The sequence below is a fragment of the Stylophora pistillata genome, chromosome 1 (genome assembly GCF_964205215.1).
Source record: "Stylophora pistillata chromosome 1, jaStyPist1.2, whole genome shotgun sequence".
NCBI classification, from domain to species: domain Eukaryota; kingdom Metazoa; phylum Cnidaria; class Anthozoa; order Scleractinia; family Pocilloporidae; genus Stylophora; species Stylophora pistillata.
This window is the reverse complement of record NC_142519.1, coordinates 11107176-11122175: the sequence shown is the minus strand read 5'-3', so window position 1 is coordinate 11122175 and position 15000 is coordinate 11107176. Positions and strand designations below refer to the sequence as shown.

At 38.7% G+C, this 15000-nt stretch overlaps 1 protein-coding gene across 2 annotated transcripts; it reads right to left on the bottom strand.

Annotated features, from left to right (window-relative positions):
• Window positions 1-5563: 5563 nt before the first annotated feature.
• LOC148741206 (GFP-like fluorescent chromoprotein amFP486) lies at window positions 5564-10391 on the bottom strand. 2 transcript variants are annotated; one of them, XM_088736503.1, is made up of 5 exons: window positions 10291-10391; window positions 7524-7621; window positions 6905-7129; window positions 6289-6498; window positions 5564-5810 (listed from the first exon to the last, which is right to left on the bottom strand). In XM_088736503.1, the coding sequence occupies exons 1-5, from the start codon at window positions 10306-10308 to the stop codon at window positions 5666-5668; spliced, it is 696 nt and encodes a 231-aa protein (XP_088592629.1). In that variant the 5' UTR covers window positions 10309-10391; the 3' UTR covers window positions 5564-5665. The 2 variants fall into 2 exon arrangements, with proteins under 2 accessions (XP_088592629.1, XP_088592623.1); XM_088736497.1 differs by lacking the exon at window positions 10291-10391 and having other exon boundaries at window positions 7524-7663.
• Between the last annotated feature and the right edge of the window lie 4609 nt (window positions 10392-15000).

Genomic DNA, 15000 nt, shown 5'->3' with positions numbered 1-15000 from the left:
CCTTAATAGCGGGCTGCGAGCGAGAAAATATTTGGATATTTAAATAATTTTCGCTGAACCAAATGAGGCGTAGATTTTACATATTCAAGACCGTCAGAGCTTTATTAACAAATACAGCAAAACCTGGGATAGCTTTTCTTGACTCTAACAGGCCACACCGCTTTGAAGTAAGCTGGCGCTTTTTTTTTCTCTTATTTCAAAACCGTGCGTCTAGTCTTTATCAGTGAACTCCACGTTTGTGTTACGCTGGGTAGAGCATAAAAAAAAAAAAACTATCTGCAAAGTTAATAGTAGAAACTTACTAGTAATACGTGATACGTTTGGCATAGGGACTTTTGCAACGTGTAGTTACGACTGTGACTCCAGATTTCAACGACCTCCTTTTAACGACGTGTGCTTAGTTGCTCTTTGCAGAAAAATTAGGATGCAACTACTTAAACACATTTGCTCACGCGCATGTCAGCGAAACGATAACTGAATGAACATTGTTGGCCAATTCCTACACCTTCCCTGACTGGTTAAATGAGTGATTCATTTGCAAATAAAACTACATTTACTAATCCTTCAACTGAGCATCAAAAACAGATACACAATTGGCAACAATACTTTTCATCCTTTTAAAATTACATGAATTCTGTAACACTCTGATGAAACTCTCATTACAAACTTGTACAACTGATTGTATTGGTGAAGATGAAAGTTAAACTTGTTTCCCAAAGCCTGTATCCCATTTGAACAAGACTGAATAAAGTTACATGACAATCAAAACAATAAGGAGAGTTTTGTTAACAGTATCATATCATACAGTGATGCAGAAGTAGCAATGAAACCTGTTTCGAAGAACTACCATACGGCTTTAACATAAACCTGCAAGTATTATGACTTTGAACTATATGAAATTGAGTTTTCACTTTTCTGAAAATTTTATTTCCCACCTCAGTAATGTAGGATGTGACATGACAAAGGAGATAGAATCGGTCAAGAAAAAGATCTATGGTGACATAGTAGTTAACAAGGAACAAGCACTGTATGATCCAGACAGTTTCAGAGAGTTTTGCATATCAGCAGGTGCAACAAAGTTATTCGACATTATTCCGGGTTCCATCACTAGCTTTCACCATTCCACAGACCGCATGCGCCTAAACAAAAAAAGGGTTGTTTTTTTCATCTATAATTTGTGCTACAAGGAGCAATCAGATAAATCAAGACGGCATTGAAACAGAACATATCATGGGGCATACATGTTCCAGGAGAACTTTTTAAATTTAACAATGTTATGCACAAAATGTCAGAGTTCCATTTGAAATCTTTTGAAGATTTCCTAGCCACAGCTACAGATCGCAAATGGCAAATAGTTCTAATAATTGATGATTACACAGCCATCCACACGAAAAGAAGGCCACAGAAGGAAAAATTGTCAGAGGCAAAGACAATGTGTACTATAGTTGTTAAGCTTTTAAAGATATTCAAGCTGTAACAGCAACACATGCCCTTTTTACACATGACCAAAATGGTATAGACATTGAATCTTGCCTACAACTAATTACTGCTGCATCGTATATGCATGACATCAGTAACAGTTACGCTTCTGTGATGCATGAGTGGCTGACAAAAGCATCTTTTAATCCTGAACTTGAGAGACATAGATTAAACATTCATCAATACTGTGACAGTGACAATGTGAGAACGATGCGTAAAATGGATGATTTGCATTTCTCAGATTTTGTAGAAATTAGACTGAAGTCAAAGGAAGACTTTGATACTGCCTATGATGTAGCAATGAGCACTGGCTTGGCTGTCTATTTAAAGAAATTTATTGTTTTTCAGCCAGGGGATTGGCCATGCCAATTTTACTGTAGACAAATCATATACGAATCACTTGAGAAGTTTGTCAGCTCTCATCCTTTTTTTTTTACAGATACTCCTCCACGACAGGACTTTATTCCATTTGATCATTCCTCACATTCTATTCCAATGACATCCGGTACTACCGATAATCTCTTGAACAACAGCTTGCCACAAGAAACATCACAGCGATCCATTTTGTCTGTAGTACCCACTATTGGGCCACTTCACATCTCCTTAAATAGCAGAGAACATATCGGTAATTCCTATCATCCATTTTTAAAAAAAATATATGAAACAATTTTCCCAAGAAGCAAATTGGCAGATAATCCCAAACCCCAGAAAGTTTGTCTGATTCTCGAGACTGTGTATGGTGGTTGGACACTTATACGGTACATCGTAATGGCAAAGTTCTCCAGGTTCAAAGATGTAGAGTATGGGACCCTATTCAATTTACTAGACAGCTATACACAGTGTTGCCACTCCTTGGAACCCAAAAAAATTCCCTGACCTTTCCCTGACTTCAAAACATTTTTCACTGACCTTGAATTAAATTAATTACCAAACAGGTCAAATCCCTTTTTACACTTCTCCATCGCTTTTAAGCTTTCTATCCGATTTGCTACACTCGATCGACTACTTCAGAAACCTTTGTGGAACCCTCAAAACAAAATTCCCTGACTTTTCACTGACTTTGACGAGAACTAAGATTTTCCCTCACTTTTTGCAAAATTCCCTGACTTTTCCCTGACCTTGTTGGGAATTGCCTCCCAGATTGAACCAACACACTCGCATAAATCCCAATTTCTTCTCGTTTATTATCAATAACCGAACGCTAACAACGAAATCAACAACAACACCCCCCGCTGTCACTGTTGAAAGTCTCCTCCCCGCTCACGTGTTCTGCTACATCTTTTATCACTGTCAATCATTGGTTTTGGGCGTGTCATTTGACAGTTTCTCAAGTCACATTGTAGCAGGTTTTCTTTGTACCATTTAGTAATTTTGCTACCTTCACTCAGCAGTTTCTCTTCAACAATACTAGCAGACGAGCCTGATGCAAAAATTTGATGATCGTCTGCATGCATGGAGATTCCCTCCTCAGTTATATAAGTGAGACCATTTTGAAATGAGTTCCACAAGAGGGGACCAAAGGAGGACCCTTGAGGACAACCTCTTACTGTATCTTTCCACTGACTCGCCACAGGACCCAACTTGACCCTGTTCCGTCTGTGAGAGAAATACGTACGCAGAAGGTTGAGGGCTGATCCTGAAAAGTTGTATGATTCCATTTTCTTAATGAGCAGTGGTGGACTAACCGAGTCAAATGCCTTACTCATGTCAGAGGATAATACTCCTACAACTTTTCTACTATCTAGATCCAGCTTCCATTTCTCAACTAGTCTCAGTAATGTGGTTTCACATCCATTGTTCTTTCGATAGGCTGTCAGGCTATTGCTAAGTTTAGGATCCATATACTCTGTAAACTGCTTTCCCAATAGTTTCTCAAAAATCTTACCGAGGGTGAGTAAAACTGTAATTGGTCGATAATTCTTCACTTCTTCTCTGTTGTTACTCTTGTAGACAGGTACCCATACCCCTCTCTTCCAGTCAGATGACCATGTCCCGTGTTCAATGCTAGTATTGAGAATCCTGGTTAGTGAAGGAGCCAATTCCTCAGCTACTAATTTTAACATTCTGGCTTGCAAACCTTCATATCCAATTGCTTTGCGAGTATTAAGACTTTCAAGGGCATCCTTCACTTCATAATGATTTACAGGTCTGAACCAAAAGGAATCATTTGATTCTGCCATATGTGTACAAATGAGATGTAGACTGCTATGCTCAATAAAATGCTCCTCAGTTAAATCAGCTACCTGTTCACCTCCTATTCCTTTGGCAATGGATGAGAAATACTCAGAAAGATACCCTGCCACCACTAGCCTATCTTTTTCCAATGTACCATTAATAGATAGATGTATTTCTCTCTTTCTGTTGTCCTCTTTGTCCTTTCTATCCAAGAATGGTTTGAAGATTTGAAAAAAATTCTTAGGATTATTCTTCAGATCATGTGATACTTCCTCCCAGTATTGCTTTATGGTTATTCGCCTTTGTCGTGTAGCCTCATTCCTCCATTTTCTCTTGAGCTCAAAGCTTTCTGGTGTTTTGTCTTGGTTGAACCTTTTGGCAAACTTACGTTTAGTCCTTATAGCAGATTTCCATGCTGTGGTCATATAGGGAACATCTTTTGCCCTGACTTTCATTTTCTTCACTGGCAAATACTCTTGATAAACGATAATATTTCCAGTGCTTGATTTAATGTGACTGGTAGCCATCTCAAGCAAGTTTTAAATAAGAGATTGTTTCGTGGTTTGTTTTGCAGATTGTAAAGCAAATTGTAAAGCAGATTGTAAAGCACTTTTTCAGCTTTTGTACGAGCGAGCCTCAAGTCTGGGCCGAAACAGGAGCTCGAATCTTTTAGAGCGACTATCTTGGCCACTATTATCAATGTGTGCGATGTATGGTGAAGAGCTCCAAAGGAAAAGCACAATAATAGAGTGATGATTTACGTACTTAGCAATACCAACGCAAATAAGCTAGCTAAGCCTTTCCAATATGGCGGCCTTGATCGTCTGTCTGGTGCACGTGATGGCGTGAAAAAAAAAAACCGTTTGGGTTCCCCTTAGTTGCGAACATCCCGGCTTCAAAATCCATGTTGCGATTTTTCAGAAGTTCCGAAATATGACTTATTGTCTTTTTTAATTACTACACCATACATATATCTTAATAACCAAGCGCGAGGGCCGTACTGGGAGAATATCGGGCCGAGGTCTTGACAGTACGGACCGAGCGCAGCGAGGTCCGTACAAAACAGACCGAGGGCCGATATTCTTCCAGTACGGTCCTGAGCAAGCTTGGTTAATAAGAGATTTATTATACGACTGAAGTTGAAAGGGACACAAGTGCGGTATCATTCGGGACCATTCGGAACAGTGCCCGGTCCAATAATGAGAGAATATTGACCGGCAATAGAGCATTTTAATTGGTTGATTTTAGTTATTGTCCCTCTGACTGCCCGAGTCGTGTAATAAAAACATTTATTTCATTCTTTGCAATTACTGATTAAAACGAAATCGAAGTATATTTGGACTTTAATTAAGCCGAACGGGGGAGGGGTAGAGAGGAACATCACAATCACTTCCGGTGCGATATTCACTTCCGTCCACAGAAAGTGTCTACAAAAAGTGTCTACAAAAAATGTCCACATTTGGCCCGTAACTATACTCATTCATTGTGCAAGCGCATGAATGAGCTAAAAAGGGTCAACACGCAACACCGTAAATTTCAATGTCCCCTCTCTAGTAGCAATCAATGGTTTGAGCTTTCATCTAGCATATCGCTATTTCTCGTTTGGTTTTTTTCAAATTTCTTCTCAGTTTCTCTGTGTCATTGCTTTCATTCAGCGATGAATTAATTACAGTCTTCGCTCTTCTGGCTGGCAGTTCATTCAGTTTCCGGCGCTGACCAATTGACTCTCCTATTATATGATCCGATAGGGAGGAGGACAGTTATTGAAAAAGAGTTCTGGGCGTCTAACTATGTGTAGCCAGTCATGGAAAATAGTTGCGAATGAATCGCCAATACATGTGGTCCCAGTTTTTAGTCTCGGGGAGCATTTATGGTTGCGAGAAATGAGAGGATGACAATACACAGTTAATTATATCAATTTTCTTTTTATTATTCAATTGACCTGATTCGAGTTACAATGAATTCAGGACATTGATTGTAAGTAATGAAAATGCTTCCATCTTACAAAGAGTTATTTAACCTTCAAAGGGTTAATGTGAGCCGCAGCATGTTCTTCCAGCTTGACCGTAAAACCTTTTTCCTTATGGCCAAGGTCGGTCCTCACAATGTGATGTTCTATAACATGATTAGGGGGCAGTGTGACCGGCTTCTCTGATCTGTGCGAAAAAAAAATAATACTAAAAGAAAGAAAAAAAAGGGTAAAGAAACAAAAAAACCAAACAAACAATTAAAAAGCACTACGAAAAAATAGACAACACTTGCTTTATGAACAACTCTAATAAAAACTTTGCCTTTAATTTACTCAGTGTTCAGTAATTTAATTAAGTAGTTTACACAACAATTCTTTTGATCATTTAGTGGTTATTTTGTCCATCGCCCATGGAATTATTGCGTAAACAAAAGGCTTAACAGGGGATGAGTTAACTTTTCGTTACTTGTGGAGTTCACTCATTCGATACCGAATATTTAATTATAAGATAAATTATTACTCTGCCGGTCTGTTGAAGCCCTCCTCATCCCTGGGTTCTCCTCAACTTCTTTAATTTTGGAAAACACAAAAGAGAAGAGAGCCAAATATTAAAAAAGGACAACATTTCACTATCGTCGGAGTTGACGCAGACACAAACATCTTACTTGTAAGTAGAGTGAAACTGGCATTTGTGGTAACCGCCACCTTTGAGCAGAAGGAACATAGTCACATCGCCTTTCAACAGCCCTTCAGAGACAGTCATTTTTTGGAAGGACTGGTCCCAGCCAGTTGTCTCCTTTTTCATTATGGGTCCATCAGCGGGAAAGTTTACGCCATGATAGATGGAATTGTGGATGAAGCAATTTCCTTCGAGACTGCAAAATTGAGAAAACTTTAGGGTAACAGTTAAAAAAAAAGGCAATCTTGCTGCTGCGTTAAATAATAATACTGCAATGGGTATACCCTGCAGGGCAATGCTGAAAAGCCTAGTCATAAATTTAGTCATTTTCCAGTTTTAGCCCTCTTACTCACAAATATTGTCTTACATGATGAGGCCAAAACTCCTCTCAAAATGAAGTAGGATGCATATCCTCAGGTCACAGTGCTTTTTATGTGGTTTTTCCCAACCTGTGTGTCGACAAAATGAGTTTTTGGAAGAGAATCACAACTAAATTGCATTTTCAAAACGGCTGCTCCCTGCTACATGTCAAAAATAAACTTGAAGACTTCATTTCTTTTAAAAATGTTCTCTGACTGCTATACAAGAAATTACATTTATACCGAACATTCCAACTGGCTGTGGCAACTCCTCCATCCTCAAATATGAATGACCTTTCATATGACATTCCATCTGGATAGGATTGCTTGAAATAGTCAGGCATGCCTGGAGGATACTTAGTGAAGCACCTGTTTCCATATTGAAACGCTGTGGACAGTATGTCAAAGGAGAACGGAAGGGGTTTTCCCTTGGGCTTGGTGATCCATAATTCGCTCATCTGTGTCCCTCTAAAAAAAGATGAAAAGTGGTGTTGGAAATTGTTTTCAGAAACGGCTTATGTATAACTGGAAATGCACGAGAATTAGAGCGAACCAACTATTTATTGCCTCAATTCGAACTTAAGACAAGTACTGCAAAACCTTTCATATAAGAGGTTAAAGTATGGTACATGAATTTAGCTGTGACTGAGCTTCTCGCATTATTCTGGAAGTGGATGAAGAACTCAATGTTATGGACCACAGGTAATTTGCAAACTTGAATAAAAACAAGCTTATGGTTCATGACTGAAAATCTGATAAATCTTTGGGTAGAATCCTCTTTCTCTGTCCCTTGATGTTCTCTTGCTTCTAATGCATGGTAATGAAATAATCTAAGCTGTTCTGTTTTTTAAGAGACACTTACTCGTAAGGGCTTCCAATTCCTTCACCTTCAATCGTGAATTCATGGCCATTGACACAGCCCTCCATATGGTATTTCGTTCTCATTTCGTTTGTGATACCCTGAATAAGTGAAAAGAAAAAAAAAGATTTTTCAACTAACATTAATGATTCTGAGACATTGGCTGCTTTTCCAGCGGATTACATGTATTGTTCCACATTATTTCAAATAATGGTAATTATTTTTTCCACTATCTTGAGCCATATGAAATCATCACGAAGCGCCTCACGCCATTTGTGTGTGTTTGGCTGTAAACTTGATTTTCTTACTCTTTGACCTTCTTTTCAAATATAACCTTGAGCTGCAAAAGTTTTTTGCATCAGAGATTAACACTGGACGGAATTTCGCTCCAAGGTGAGTTGGAAGCTCGCAGACATGCAAAATGAGTCCATGACTGACACATGAAGTTAGCTTAATTAATTAAGCTAAAGAATAGGATCAATAGCTCTTGGTACGACATGTTTATATCTGTGGTTTGTGGGGCGCGGGGCATGCATCAGCTCTCATAACTTTTACCTTTACAATTGCGAATCCTACTCGAGAACATGTTAGAACGCCTATAAAAATTTAAAGTCCCCTACGAGCTCGAGGATCATAGCTTTATTTCATTTTCATCCGCTTGTCAAATAAAATGCATTTAATTAAAGATTAAGGTCAGATTCCTTCATGGGAAAGGATAACCCTAAAAAATTCGCCCTGCTCCCAACGTGTGGACTCCTATTTAGTGGTAGCGCCCAACTGATAGCGGGGCTCCCGCGGCCTGGGGCAGAGCCCCATACCCACGGAATATGGTCAACCTCTTTTCGTTTGGTTGCCACGTGACTGATCGAGCGTAGGTAAGTGCCTTCAGATTGTACGGGTAGGGTAGGGAAGACCATCAAAACGAAGGGAGGGGTGTCTCAGGCGAGTCTTGGCAACTGCACATCTTTTATGTTATTATTAATATTACGAACTTGGCCCAGTTGGCTTGTTAGCTGAATTGGTAGAGCGCTGCACTAGTATCGCAGAGGTCAGTGGTTCGAATCCCATACAGGTCTGATTTTTTTTCAGGTCTGATTTTCGCTATTGTATAAATAGCGCTATCTACTACGAAGGAACGTGCATCATACGTATTTAATACCGCAGTTCAAAATATGTGAACTTCATATATACATTGTATCCAAAGATACAACTGATAACATAATCAGCAGGGATCAATCGCAGATTCAAATAGAGAAATAGTCAAAGACTGCCTGTGGCTACTGGTATGAAACATTTTTTAAAGCATTGAAAAGAATGGGAGGTTGTATAATGACGCTAGACGGTAGTTTTGAAGACCGTTTGTCTCATAAGCAAAAGAGAAAACTTGCTGCACCCCATATATACAAGAGTACCCTATTCCACAAGAGAAAGATGATTCAAGAATATATTGTCTAATTGACATTAAGCAATAATTAAAGGCTAATAAATAATAATATTAACGATAACAATAACAATGGTAATGTCATAATAATTTAAAGGGGTCAACTCGAAAGCCTCATGGTTCCCCTATCCTCTGGGCTCCAACAATGATTACCCAGCTTTCATTTGATTTCGCCCGTTTATTGTAAATAATTTTCTTGTCCTGTTGCAATTCCTTTTTTTGAGACTTTTGTTTCAAAAAAGCATTCTGCGTCACAAGATATTCTACCATTCCGCCATCTTTGATTTTCTTTTAAAAAAAATTCCTTCAACTGTAATATTTCATCGCATCGGAGAAAAGCACTGGACTGAATCTAGTTTCAAGCTTAGTTGGGAGCTTGAAGACATGCAGAATGAATTAAACTAACCATGACTGGCAGGTTCGTTTTAAATTAATAAAGGTAAACTATAGGATCAATAGCTCTTGGTGCGGCGTGATTCTGTTTCTAGTTTGTGGGGCATACATCTGTATCAATGATCTTTCAAATTTTCAAAATAAAGCGATAAGTTCAGACTATCCTTTTTTTGCCACATAGAATTTCTGTCGACGTCTAAGGGATAAGTTTTTATCTATTACAGTGGAGAACCACATAGTTTTAAGGGGGAACTAAGGGAGAATCAGTAGTCGTCAACAAAATATATATTAAGGGACTATACAAAATTTACTGCCAATTAACTGGTATTGACGGGAATAAGTGGGGGGCGGGGGCGGGGATCATAAAAGTATTTCAGACCCTCATGGGAGTCAGGTCAATTTTATCGCGAAAGAGCCAAACTCCTTCAAACACCCCACCCCCCTCCTCCCCTCAGGCGATAATTAATGACCAGTTGCAAAGATTAAGTTTGTACTTTTTACAAATGTGAATCCTCCTTGAGAACAGGCTAGAAGCCCCAGGAAAATTGCAAGTCACCCGCGAATATCATTGATTTACTTGGTTTTCATGCGCAAGTCAAATGAAATTAATTTCATTAAAGATTAAGCTCAGATTCCTCCAACGTGTGGACTCCTGGTTGGTTAGTAGCAGCGTCGAACTCGAGACGTACGGGCGCAAGTTAGAACCCTGTCGAAGCCTAAATTTTTCAAAACCTCTTTTCATTGATTGCTGAAATTGCAGCTCATCTGCCAGGATCATTACCTTACTTGATGCTAATGTCAGGTCAGAACGTTTGCAGAGCATATTTTGGGTGTGGCATAGCAGTTTGCGTTAGGACGGTTTTATGTTATTCCTTGGTAACAAGGTCGATTCAATTGCAACTGTCTTTTCTTAATTAATTACTAGAATTCACTTACTTGCTTTGAATAAGACATGTTGAGGATAAGTGGCTTGATTTTCTAAACTTGATTACGAGTTAAGATAATCTGTTGTAGTTCACTCCGTCGCCGACCAAGCTGAACTGACCGCAGTGTCAGGGTGGATTGATGTTAAAGCTAAATAGAACAAACACTCATTGATGATGATGATCCCACGTGAACTATCATGTGAAATTTAACAATTGTTCATGCTTAACGCGAAAACTTATTTCCCGCAGTCATTCTTAATTAAGATGAATGATTCTATAATTATGGAAGATAAAAATACAGTGACTTTTCTGGTGCATACTTCGACCCTTCCCTGACTTTTTTTTTAAATTTGACTTCTTTCTATTCCTTGTTGTTGGATACGAGAGTGTTTATAGCCTATGCAATTTGTTGGTTAGTAACCTTTTTCGTTCAACGAAGGCTCGCTTATGGAAGAGTCATTTCTTCTTTTAATTAACTTGCCGTTTGCGTAATGTACTATTGGATCAATCAATTCTTTGCTATAAGCAAAGTTAACAACAAAAATTAATCAAAAAACGGCTTCTTCAAAGGTGACAGACAGACCTTGGCAACGTGTAACATTATCATTGTGAACTTTATGTTATTATAGTTTTGACCTCGACACTCATTAATGATGATGATCCCACGTAAACTATCACGTGAAATTTAACAATTGTTCATGCTTAACGCGAAAACTTATTTCCCGCAGTCATTCTTAATTAAGATGAATGATTATATAATCATGGAAGATAAAAATACAGTGACTTTTCTGGTGCATACTTCGACCCTTCCCCGACTTTTTTTTTAAAATTTGACTTCTTTCTATTCCTTGTTGTTGGATATGAGAGTGTTTATAGCCTATGCAATTTGTTGGTTAGTAACCTTTTTCGTTCAACGAAGGCTCGCTTAGGGAAGAGTCATTTCTTCTTTTAATTAACTTCCCATTTACGTAATGTACTATTTGATCAATCAATTCTTTGCTATAAGCAAAGTTAACAACAAAAATTAATCAAAAAACGGCTTCTTCAAAGGTGACAGACAGACCTTGGCAACGTGTAACATTATCATCGTGAACTTTATGTTATTAAAGTTTTGACCTCGACTGGTCTTTTTTTCAGGGATGGATATTGAAACTTATCAATGAAGACATGATATGCTTGAAACAATTTCTCGATTCTGACCGGCCAAGAGATACGCAGTTTTTCAGGAAATATGATAACAAAATCTAAAAGAAAAAAAGAGTATCTTAGTGTAATAATTTGCAAAAAAGAAATGTGCAATCTGATTTGGTTGATAAATAAAGGCGCTCACAAATAGGTTCTTTGAATGGCGCAAACTTTGGATCCTCTTAGAGTTGCTATTAGGATCTACAAAGCCTCAGGTAACAATAACATCGCCAGACATACTTGGAAAACAATGGCTATAGCTGTTTCAATATACAGGAAAGAAAGTTAGTCTGGCCAGGTGTTGGATGGGAAAGTGAAAGAGCTTCGTTTGGTTGGCCGTGGAAAGAGCCCTAACAAAGTGCAACAAGTGCAAGATGAGTAAAAAGAAATTATCCGGTAGAACAAGAAACTCAGTGATAAAATTCTAAATGTTTTATGGAAAAAAAAAAGCATCAGATTCAAACGCTTGAACTGTAAGGCCGTTTGTTGCAGCTTCGAGAACTTTCAAAACACTGAGACACCGTTTTTTTTTTTTCTCTAAAGGCGTGATGACTTTTGCATGGTTTAAATAAATCATTTTATTTTGTACGCCATTCATGCGTGCTCCTTGTGCTTAAGCTGCCTCGTGATTTGTAGGTAGTCTTCAGAATCATTGTTATGCCTGGCTACCCATGTCGTAGCTTTATTTAGTCGACCATCTTTAGCTTGATAAAAAATATTTATCCTTTCAAGTGATTACTTTAATGAAATCACTGACCGCTTTGACGACTTTTGAATCAATTAAAACTCTGGTACCAGAGCTAACGCCTAAGCTTTACTATCCTTCCCCATAATTTTAGTAAATCATTTATCCTTTTTGGTTGATCACGAAAGAAACCTTATTTCCACGTATATTACCGTTATTGGTACATAAAAGAAAAAGATTTAATTTTTTTTCACTAGTAACTCATCAAATGACGTGAACTCAATCACTGTATCATTGATGCAGAAATGGTTTTGTTTCTAGGAATAATATGCCTGTCTGCTGATGGATTTAAATTCATTCAAAGCTCTTGTGTAGACTATCTCCTGTTAACTTTGTCCCCGAATCTAGTTTATAATCCGAGGAATTAAGATAATTTGAGGTTGCTCCAAAGGTGACGGCAGCTGAAATCTTCTCTTCGCAACCGAAATATGAAGTTTCAATTTACTTGCTTAGTGTTGTCACCCTCAGTGACCTCTAATGAATGGGAGGTTGGTGTCTCAAAGCCCGATTAAAGGCAAGTGGGTCTCAGTAAGGTGATGGCTATTACGGGTGAAGGTTAAAATTTTGGCCTGGCCTTAATGCACGTAATTCTAAAGATGGCGTATTGAAGGTCAGGGTAAATGACGAAAGGCTTACGATCCAAACTGCAGCTTTAGAATCTCTGTTCGGTAAAATTCATTAAAACATTCGATTCCTTGCCGTTGAATTTGAGACTGTTCAGTTATAGCCTATGCAATTTGTTGATTAGAGCCTATCCGCATTAGCAGACATAACTAGAATTGTCCCGGAAAAATCAAAGGACAAATTTTGTCTTGACAAATTTTTGTCGCCTCTGTTGCATCTGCATCAAAAATGTCGAAGCTGTTAAATCTGTCAAATTCGGTTAACAGCCAAAAATAACACCGATACTATATTTCACTGTAATTTATTCAATTTAGCTTCCTTTGCTTTGAGTGGGCAGTTCTGGATCTTGTGCCACCTCTGCTGCTTCATTGTTGGATTGATATAGTGGCGACTGGAAAATCCGGCTCCACGGCTGTATCTTGACCAGCTGCATCCAGCGCCTGACCTGCTCATAAGACTTGCCGCGTTTATTTACCTGTGGATTAAAACTCCAATTACCAGGATTCATCTTTTAAGTTGTTTGAAGTTGTAAAATCCGCGAGTTTCGCAACGAAAGACAATTACTTCGATCTTTATGTAAACTAAACCCAGTTCAATTACTACACGGGTGGTGGCGTTTACGACAAATGATCGACAAGTTTATTACGTTTTTTGTCTATTTTATGCATTTTGCCAAGGTTTTAGTTGGGACAAATTTTGTGGGCGATGCGTTTGAAAATGTGTCGGCAGTGCATTTGAATTTATGTCCGCTTCGGCCAAAATTTGTCGAGTCTCGACAAATCATCCGTACTTGTAAAGTATTGATGATGACAGAAAATTTGTCTAAATAAACAATTTTTGTCGCTACTGCGGATAGCGACCTAAGTGACCCGTTTAGTCGATCAAAGGCTCTGTGACTGTTGGCCTCTGATAGATGGGAAGATTGCGTGTCAGAGCCATACTGTGCTTTCTTGCTTTTTCCAAAAAAATTAGGACGCAACAACCTTATACAAATGAAGACTGCGCCTTTCATGCTTTTCTCTTAGCATTCAATAGTGTGCAATTTTAATTAACATGCCAATCGTTGATATAAATGTAGCCCATGTCTTTGCGCAATTCAGTAATTGATGCTTTCTGCCTATAGCGGCATCTTCTAAGGCCGAACACAGATACAACTTATAATATAATCAACAGGGATCAATCGCAAATCCAAAGAAAAAAATTAAAACGTTGAGGCTGGGCAAAGTAAGTTGGGATACTATTACCCAGTAGGCGAGGTTGTGCGATTTTCAGTCAGCATTCAGTAAAAAAGGGTATTAAATGAGAAATTAAAAGAAGTGTTTGAGCGGAATTCAAACAGTGTCAGACAATTAAATCTTTCTTTTGTAAACGTCCGTAAGTCTGTTTAATAACTTATCTCATTGAAGGCTAACCGCCTCCGGGTTAGCTCAATTGGTAGAGCGCCAGACTGTTGTGCGAGAGGTCGAGGGTTCAAGCCCCGGCTGGACCAACACTCAGGGTCTTAAAATAACGGAGGAGAATTTGCTACATTTCTATAACATCAAGAAATGGATAGATATTCTAGTCTTCTCGGATGAGGACGATTAAACCATAGGTCCCGTCTCCTGCAGGGTTAGAGGTAGGAGACGTTAATTTCCCACGCACAAGATTACTGTGTGGTGGATGTCCTCCCCTGGGGTGGGATGGGTGGGTTTACTGGGCCCGCAGTAATTGACGCAAACTGTTGCGGTGTCTCTGCCTGTCGGCGAATCTAATAAATTAAAAAATTAAATTAAGGCTCAAAAATGTTATGATTGCACGCTTATCTACCGCTTATCTAACACGCTTATCTACTGTGTGTGGCAACACCTGTCATCTTTCTGGACCGTTTGTGGTGGTGATGGCTAAATATAGAGAACCCCTTCGGGCTGCTTGGCAGGGTTTCATAAGGATTAGTTTTTGCGCCTTGTATTGAAGTTTTTCGGTGGGCTTTTTCCCCTGAGGGGGGGGGGGGGGGGTGCGGCTTAGAACAATCAGCACTGATTATCAACATAATTAAGTGTCTGTATTTTTCTTCCCTTTAAATCCTAGTGTCCTTATTGTTCAATATGTGAGGACTTCTTCTTCTGGCTCTTCTGTAATAAATGCAAAAGTATCGTGTTCTTTCAATTATTTTGGAGAGTCGAA